An 8982-nucleotide genomic window follows, 5' to 3' on the forward strand; every position below is an offset into this window, starting at 1 on the left:
CTGGACAGCTGAAGCTGCTTCTCAAGGCCCTAACCTACAGATCCTTGTACACAGACTAATCCTAAAGGACTGGGAGCCAACACTAGCACCTCCTACTTGTAGAAACTCTTCTCCCTCCAGCCATCCCCTTCCTCTCCTCTGCTGACCCACCACCGTCTTTGGGAAAGCTCACTCTGACCAGACCATCTCTACTGGCACACCGAAGCGGGAACAGGGTGGCTTAGGCACAGTGGAGGAACACATAATGTTTGGCTTCTTGTCAAACATGGGTTGGGCGAGCCTGTTGACCCTGAGCCGCCCCTCTGTCCCTCTGTGGGCTCAGGTTCAGGACTGCGCATCAAGCTTCACAGGGATTATATCCCTAGCAGGACATACAACACTGTACGTGTATCTTCATTGCCCCGAGCCCTTTCAAGACGGTCCAAGACCAAGTTCCTCCCGCTAACGGGGCTTGCCAGGAACTGCTGCCTTTGCGAATGACAACTGCTCCCAGAGCCAGGGAGGGTGGTGGAAGCAGCTAAAATCCCACTCATGGTTTTGTTTAGTTTCTTGGCAAATTCGCCTTCATTCAAGCTGCCGGCGCTCTGGAGCCAGGTCTAATTAGAAGAGTACCGGACTCACCCTTTCTCGCGGTGAAAATGCATTAGTCATAGATGAAGCAGTACGAAGGGTGCTGGGGGTGCAGTGAAGACCCGAGGCTGGAGAGCCTCGGATGCGGGAAGGCAAGCTAGAGCTGGCCGCGTGCGGGAGAGGAGAATACAGAGACCCTGGGACGGCACGCGGAGTAGAGTTGACTCGGTGAGAGGCCAGAGCTAAGCGCAGAAATCATGCCCATTGAACATCTACACAGATTTAAGCAAAGTGTTCAGTCTGACAGAGCAAAGCCTCAGGTCACGGTAATAGACAAAAGGCCGAAAGCTTCCCGCTGCCCGGGACAGAAAGTCAACAAGAGCAGCAGGAGTGTGAGTGTGTGCGCGCACGCTAGGGGAGGCGTCGCACCAAAGAATCCTGGTTGGTGGCGGAGGGGAGCGGTCAGTTTTGGGCGAGTCGTGCACCCGGAATTGCACTCACGGGGACCCGCGGCCCACCCAGGAAACAGCAGGTGTCAACCCTACCGCAAACTTAGCCTAAACTCCCAGCGGCTAGCCTAGGGCTGCTGGAACTATCGGGGTTGGGTTGCAACCGGACCCTGGAGAGGCGGGACACGGGGGCGGGGCGGCGCAGGTGGGCGGGCCGGGGCAGGGTGAGGAGGCTGGGCCTATAAAACGCCCGCCGCCCCAGAGGCGAGGCAGCTTAGTGGAGCTGGGGCGGGGTGGGCTGGGGGCGAGCGGGGTGCCGATTACCGCTTGGGTCCGCAGGTCCCTAAGCCCCCGAGGGAGGGGCCTCCTGAAGACGGTGCCTGCCTCGGTTTACCCGCAGCTTTTTGGCCAGCGAGCGCGTCGGCCCCGGCGGACTCCCAGCAAGTGAGCCTGGGTGGGAGGAGCGGGGCCTGGGGGCTCCGGGGCTCCGGGCTCAGGGGTGAGCTCCGCGGGGTAAGCCGGCTCCAAGTTTTGCTAACTTTGAATTAGTTTCAGGTTGTGACTGTAGGCGTCTCCGCTCCCGGAGTTTTGCGAACCTGAGTTGCAGAGGCCGGTTCCTCCCCTTTGGAAAAGGAATGCTTCGGCTTGTTCGCTCCGGGGACTCCGGGCATCTTAGGCGCCTCTGCACGTCGTGCTTTTGCTTTTGCAAATCTGTTCTTCTTGCCTACTTTTTCTAGCGCCCCGGAAAGGCCGTTCCGCCCAGCGAGGGAAACAGAGCCGTTGACCATGGTTGCGACGGGCAGTTTGAGCAGTAAGAACCCGGCTAGCATTGCGGAGTTGCTGGACCGTGGCTTCCACCCGGGGAACCTACTAAATGGTGAGTTTCCCAACCGCCTACCTCTCTTCCCTCCAAAGGTCGCAGCCCCTAGATAGATGGGATTGGCGGACGTGCAGTGTCGGCCCCCTCCTTGAATGTTGGAGGTGCCACAAAATCCATCTGAGAGAGACTTCTTTCCAAACTTTTAGCATCTTCTGTCCATGATGGTGAGAAACAAAAGAAGCAAAAGATAAAATCCCAAGGGCTGCGTCCATCTAGTCTGCGGCTAATAGACTCTTTGGGGTTAAAAACTATACAGGTCCCTACCCTACATGGTTGTGAAGTTATGGTGAATTTTAAGTGTACAATTATGTGTGTTTTAACAACTGTATTCACCTGTGTAACCACTACCATCACCTTCTGCCCCCAAAGTCCCATGTACCCCTTTGCCATCAATTCCCCACGCTACCTCTCCCGTCCCCAGGGAAACACCGATCTGTTTTTTGTCTCTATAGATTACTTTCACCTCTAGGCTTGCATGCAGATGGAGCATGTACTATGTACTCTTTTGTATCTGGTTCCTTTCCCGCGGCCTAATGATTTTGAGATCCATGCTGTTGCTTCTATCAGTGTGTGTTCCTTTTTTGTTGCTGAGTAGTATTCTATTTGTGGATATACCCATTATTTCATTTTTTAAGGCCAGAAGGAAACTTTAAAACAGCAGTGATGCTGGACATATTGTCATTTGCAATTTTTTTTTTCATTTGCAATTTTAAACAGGAGTTTCTAAAGTAACACACGGCTCTGCCACTCAGGAGCTGTGGGCATAGACCAGTTGCTTGAGATCTTTGGGCCTTCCTCATTTAGAAGGCAAAGTGGTTGATGATCTAATTTTATAGGCCAAAGCTCTAAAATTCTCTATTTTCAACGTAGATAAAATACGGAGCCTTATAATTTGGAGTGCATTTGTTTCAATTAGTTTAAAAAAAAAGAATGATCTAAGTTTATACGTGATGTGGAGAGAGGAAAATGCAGTAGCCAGTGAAGTGCAGTAGGCTTAGGGTGGGGAGCCCACAGGGCATCTGCCTGTGCTTGCTCAGTTGACTGTGTGTGGTGAGGCATCCTGCCAAGGGGTAGGATTAATTTGGAACGTAGGTGACCAAATGCAGAGCTATCTCCTTTCCTTTGAGCAAATCTAATTTTGTTTTCCTAAGACTGTTTTGTTTTGTTTGGCTACAAAAAACTACCCAGCCAGTTATAAATATCCATGTGAACCTCAGAGGTCTTCTCTTTGAGCAATTTTTAATCGAAGAGGTTGAAGCTAAAATTGGGATCTACAGGTCATTCCAGTAAAGACTTACAAAGAAAACACAAATTTAATGGATGTTTAGTATAACTCATCAAAGTTCATTTTAAGTTCATCGCTAAAGGACAATAGCGAAACATCTGTTTTTTACAATAATAAATGAATGTATTCTTAGAGTTAGAAGGTAATCCTTAGTCAAAAAAGAATTATTAACATTTTTATTCCAGAACTAATGCATAGTCTCTGTAAAAGAAAATTAGAAAAACCCCATAAGCAAATCAGGGAGCAAGAAAGAAAAGAAAATCACTAGTATTCTAAGATAACCATAAATAGATTTGTGATGCGTAGTCAGATTGTGTGTGTGTGTACACATATACATGTTTTAAAAAATGGTTAGAGCCTACCCACCTTATTTATCAAAACCTTTATTTCATAGGTGAACTTTCAGTCTCAGGTTAAATGATTTGCTTTATTACCCAGCGAGTTAACAGCAGAGTGAGATCAGCTGACTTCCAAACAAATAATAGAACAAGTAGCTGTAACAGATAGAAGAAATAAACAATGTTGCTATATCTCGGTGTGGTTTTTTCTGCTCCTGGATTTTTTTTTTTTAATCTTAAACTTCCATTTTCCACAGATTTTGACTACTGGGATTATGTTGTTCCTGAACCCAACCTCAACGAGGTGATATTTGAGGAGACGACTTGCCAGAGCTTGGTTAAAATGCTGGAGAACTGTCTGTCCAAATCAAAGCACACCAAACTCGGTTGCTCGAAAGTCCTTGTTCCTGAGAAACTGACCCAGAGGATTGCTCAAGACGTCCTGCGGCTTTCCTCCACCGAGCCCTGTGGCCTGCGGGGCTGCGTTATGCACGTGAACTTGGAAATTGAAAATGTATGTAAAAAGCTGGATAGGATTGTGTGTGATTCTAGCGTGGTGCCCACCTTTGAGCTTACCCTGGTGTTTAAGCAGGAGAACTGCTCATGGACGAGCTTCAGGGATTTTTTCTTTAGTCGAGGTCGCTTCTCTTCTGGCCTCAGGAGAACTCTGATCCTGAGCTCAGGATTCCGACTTGTTAAGAAAAAGCTTTACTCCTTGATTGGTACAACAGTCATTGAAGAGTGCTGAAAGGGAAGCACTGGAAAGGGTCCTTTTTCTGACTGGGTAATAAAACTTCGCAGCGCTCCATTAAAGTCATTGTAGTTTGCCCTGCCTGCTCTTGGTAGGAAACCCCAAACTGAGTTCATCTTCTTTCTATTTCATACTCACGGCCACCCCAACTCAAGGGCCAATCTGGGGACTTTTGAAAAATGACCCACAAGAGAGTACATTGTCTACATGTATCAGTTTTTACAAAACGGAATGGAATGGAATAAGGAAAACAAAAGAAGCAATCCACTTTAGTTTTTTATTTGACTCCAGTTTTCCAGGTAGTCTTGCTACTAGACTGTATAAACCCATTTTGCCTAGTCTGATTTTCATATGGCTTTTTTTCTGTAAGTTTTCAGTGATCCTTTCAATCACAGAATCTTAACTGAATGACGCTTAGCCCATCAAAACTTGCAAAAGCTCATGCCACCCATTTCCTGCCCCTACTCACATGTTCTTATACAGGAGGGTAGAATTAAGTAGGTGAGCTTAATTAAAACTTAACCCCACGCAGATGTGAATAAGGAATGTCACAGTAAGAACAGAGTTACGTACTTCTTTGTCTCCCTGCATCCTCTCCACTCTTCTGTTTCAAAGAGGTGGCAAAAGCTTGAGCTACCATTTCAGTAACCACAGTATTGTTTTAAATAACTTTATGGTACAATATAAGCTCAGTTTTTCTAGTTCTTAAGTATTGAATTTTACCTTTAAACTAGAAACATGGAAAATGCTGATTTTTTTGCATGAAGTTGATTACTTTTCCATTGAGTGAATGGTGAATGTGTATAAGGACAGGAAGTGAGTTCCAGTTCCTTTCTCATTCACTTGATAATCTAGCTTCCTTTTGCTTTTACGCTTGATCTCAGATGGACCATCTCATCATGTCAGTGTCATCTCATCCTTGGCCTCTCCTGAAAACTAAAGGAACTCGCCTTAACCTGAATCTTCATAGGAGATAGCTGCACACTACCACTTTTAATTATTAAGATGGGTCTATTTACAAAGTCTCCTTTGACCATGGGTATCTGGTTTATAGTACAGACTAGAGAATGAAAGTCATGATCTAGATAACCAGTGAACACACCCAGCTTTCTTCATCCTTGGATACCTGTCCCTAGGGAACAATAAAGGCCTTATTTTTCTCTTGTTCCAACTAGCTAGATCTTAAATATCTTTTTTTATGTTAATGAGAGAACATAGCCAATATATTATAATGTTCATTCAGGAAGACCTTCACATCCTTGCTGTAGGTCCTGGATAAGGAGCTTTTTCAGGTCTCCTTAGCACCACTCTACATCCTGAGGCCAGGGTTGTAGAGACCATGGCTTCATCCTGGTGTAATTCAAAAGCAGGTGTGATCCTGTTCCCATAAATGCCCTAACATTTCACTATTCAAATCAGCGAGTGTTCTGACAAATTGAACTCTTCAAATGCTTGGAAAGATACCACAAAGCCAATCTTACAGGACTGGGCCAGGATAAGTCGAGCTTGTTTTGCATGTCTATTATTGTCCAGGGCTCTGAAGGTCACTGTAATTCTGTGGGCGAGGAGTGTCTGGCATGGATGTAGAACTGTTGTCCTTTTTCCACTAACAGTTGTCTTTGACTCTCTTGTCTTTTACACTCACAAGATAGTGGTGACTTATAGAGACTCTTAAGTTAATATTCCTGTTAAAGGAAATTAAAGTTTGTCTATTTTTGACAATAAAGCATCATATATTTTTAATTCTCTTGTCCTCTTTGTCTTTTCTGAGTTTATGCAATGATCACCCTAAAATATATTTGACAATATTTGAGGGAAGGTGACAGCACAATTATTTATCTCCTTTTTTGACAAAGGCTACTTGTACCCTTCATTATAATATTCCAATTGTATATTGCATGTGCTTATGTATCAATAAAGAGTCATTTGCTTCATAATTTTTCAAATACAATATTTTTCACTGGAAGACAATAATTTGAGCTCCTTTGGCAACTGCCTTTGAAAAAAATACTCATTGTGTAAAGGCTTTTTCTGTAGTTTTCCTAATGGCCAAATGCAAATATATCAGATTGTAAGATCAGTATACATTTTAATTTTTACCAGAATATTCTATTAGAGCAACATATCTTTATAATTCCACAATCATTCATCAATTTGAATTTTTAACCTTGTCCACCTATCTTTTCTGTCTCCTCGAATTTGTCATTAGCTCAGATTTCTCACACTACCTAACCCACATTTAATAAGACTTGCTATGTCTAGGTACTGTTCTAGGTGCTTTACATAAACCATCTCATGTACTCCTCATAACAGCCCTATGGAATGAGACCACTGTCATCTCCATTTTATGGATAAATGATCAGACGCAGAGAGGTTAAGTAACTTGCCCAAAGTCACCAAGTTATGCAGGAGATCCGGAGTATAAAACAGAGCCAACTCCAGGAACTGTGCTCACTATGCTTTCTCCAAATGCATGAAGGCAACACAGACATCTTACCCACATCACCAAAGGACTGTAAAAATGTCAAACATTTGCCCTTAAATTCAAAGAAAAAATTCTTAATGTGATTTCTTTCCAGGGAGAAAAAAAGTAGGCAACTATTGACAGTATTCACCATTCATTGGAGCAGAGCTGTGCTTAGAATTTAAAAAGTTTCCGAATACTTAAAAAATATGCATTTCAATCCTGGCAGCTTCACACCTATCTTTTGTAGTTGATCTAGTTACTTTCTCATGTACCTTCAAAATAAGGTGTGATCTCTCCCTTATCTATTTCAGTGGGGAATAAACTATTAGCTGGAGTGTGTGATGGCCTCCTGAAAGATCAAATGTCTTATTTTCCTCTTAGTAATAGAAAGATAGTATAATTTTATGGAAATGGATTCAATATCCTGATTCTATTTTGCCAGTGATGTAATCTATATCCTCATGGAGTCAGCATCATGTCACACTATTCACAGTTTTCCCATGTGCCTACTGGAAGGATGTACAAGTATAAAAATCTTAAGTCTATTGCACTCAGGTCTCAATTACCTATATCGGTTTAAACAAGTGAGAATAAAAACAAAAGTCCAAGGCACATCGGTGGCAGATGAGGAGGGAGAGATACACGGTGACAAGCTGGGAGGAGAATCATGCAGATTTTCAGAACCCGGGACTCCTGCCTAGACTCTGCCATTGATTATAGACTTGCAATACTCCATTGGGTCCTCCACACCTGCCACAGGCAAGAGATGAGACAGACTATGAAGGATCTCATGGGAAACTTGGGGGCTAGTTGTGGAAGTGATGTACATAACTTCTGTCTACATCCCCTGTAGAACTCAGCCACATGGCCGCATTCAATTGTAAGAGGGGCTGGGAAATATGGTAGCACAGTGTGCCCAGAAGTAAATGGGCTTGATGAACTGAAAACATAGTTTCTGCTACACGGGGAGTGACAAGTTATTCTATAAAACAATAGAGAGCCCAGACACAGGCCTATACATATGTAAACGGGAAGTTGATTTATAGCAGAGTTGGCACGTTAGAGCAATGAGCAAATAAATGATGGCGGGGACTTCCCTGGTGGTGCAGTGGTTAAGAATTCACCTGCCAATGCAGGGGACATGGTTTCCATCCCTGGTCCAGGAAGATCCCACATGCTGCAGAGCAACTAAGCCCATGTGCCACAACTACTGAGTCTGCGGTCTAGAGCCCATGAGCCACAACTACTGAGCCCACGTGCCACAACTACTGAAGCCCACATGCCTAGAGTTCGTGCTCCACAGCAAGAGAAGCCACCGCAATGAGAAGCCCGTGCACCGCAAAGAAGAGTAGCTCCCGCTCGCCACAACTAGAGAAAGCCCGTGCAGCAACAAAGACCCAATGTTGCCAAAAAATAAATAAATAAATAAATAAAAATGATGATGTTTTCCAATAATTGGAGCTATAATAATTATCTACATAAAAAAATGGAATTGAATGCATACAATTCCAGATTGATTAAAGAATTAAATGTGAAAGGGAAAGTTTTAGCTGACAGTATAATTTTTATGATTTTGAATTAGAAAAATTTCTTAAGGTACAAAGAAATCACTCAAACTTTTTTGTCTATCACATAACACTATAAAGAATAAAATTACAACTCATGAACTGAAAGTATCTTCTATACATATAACTGAAAAGGAGTTAGTAACCAGAATATGTTAAGAATTATTTCAAAGCAATTAGAAAAACACAAACTACTCAAAGGAAAAAAACATGGGCAAAAGCTTGAATAGGCACTCTACAGAAAAGGAAACCCATATGGTGATAAACGTATGAAAAGATGCTCAGTCTAATTATTAACCAGGGAAATCCAAATTAAAAGCACAATGAGAAATCAGTGTATACACATCCACATGGGTTTAAGAAAAGGAAGGGGGGTGTGTGTGTTAAAATCTGAAAATTCCAAATCCTGGTGAGGATACAGGAAAAACAAAATTATTCCAACATGCCAATATGTGTATCTATGCAGCCTGGCATTATTTTGTAAAGTTGAAGATAAACATATTTTATGAAATTAGACCAGTGTTCTTCAAACTTTTTTGCTTGTTGCACATCTAAGAGAATTTTGTAAAAGTACACCCTCTGCCATATTTTTAAAATTGCCATCCAAAATTTTCAGCCTAAGTTTAAAAAGTTGAAAATAATATCTGTTCAGTATGTGGTGAATATGATCTTTTTAA

At 43.0% G+C, this 8982-nt stretch overlaps 1 protein-coding gene across 2 annotated transcripts; it reads left to right on the forward strand.

Annotated features, from left to right (window-relative positions):
- The first annotated feature begins 707 nt into the window (after positions 1–707).
- On the forward strand, positions 708–6185 carry DDIT4L (DNA damage inducible transcript 4 like). Of its 2 annotated transcripts, none has more exons than XM_082608172.1 (3): positions 708–798; positions 1757–1896; positions 3780–6185. In XM_082608172.1, the coding sequence occupies exons 1-3, from the start codon at positions 713–715 to the stop codon at positions 4268–4270; spliced, it is 717 nt and encodes a 238-aa protein (XP_082464298.1). In that variant the 5' UTR covers positions 708–712; the 3' UTR covers positions 4271–6185. The 2 variants fall into 2 exon arrangements, with proteins under 2 accessions (XP_082464298.1, XP_082464299.1); XM_082608173.1 differs by lacking the exon at positions 708–798 and adding an exon at positions 1285–1463.
- Positions 6186–8982: the final 2797 nt, after the last annotated feature.

Source organism: Mesoplodon mirus, assembly GCF_964341445.2.
Source record: "Mesoplodon mirus genome assembly, chromosome: 2".
NCBI lineage: Eukaryota > Metazoa > Chordata > Mammalia > Artiodactyla > Ziphiidae > Mesoplodon > Mesoplodon mirus.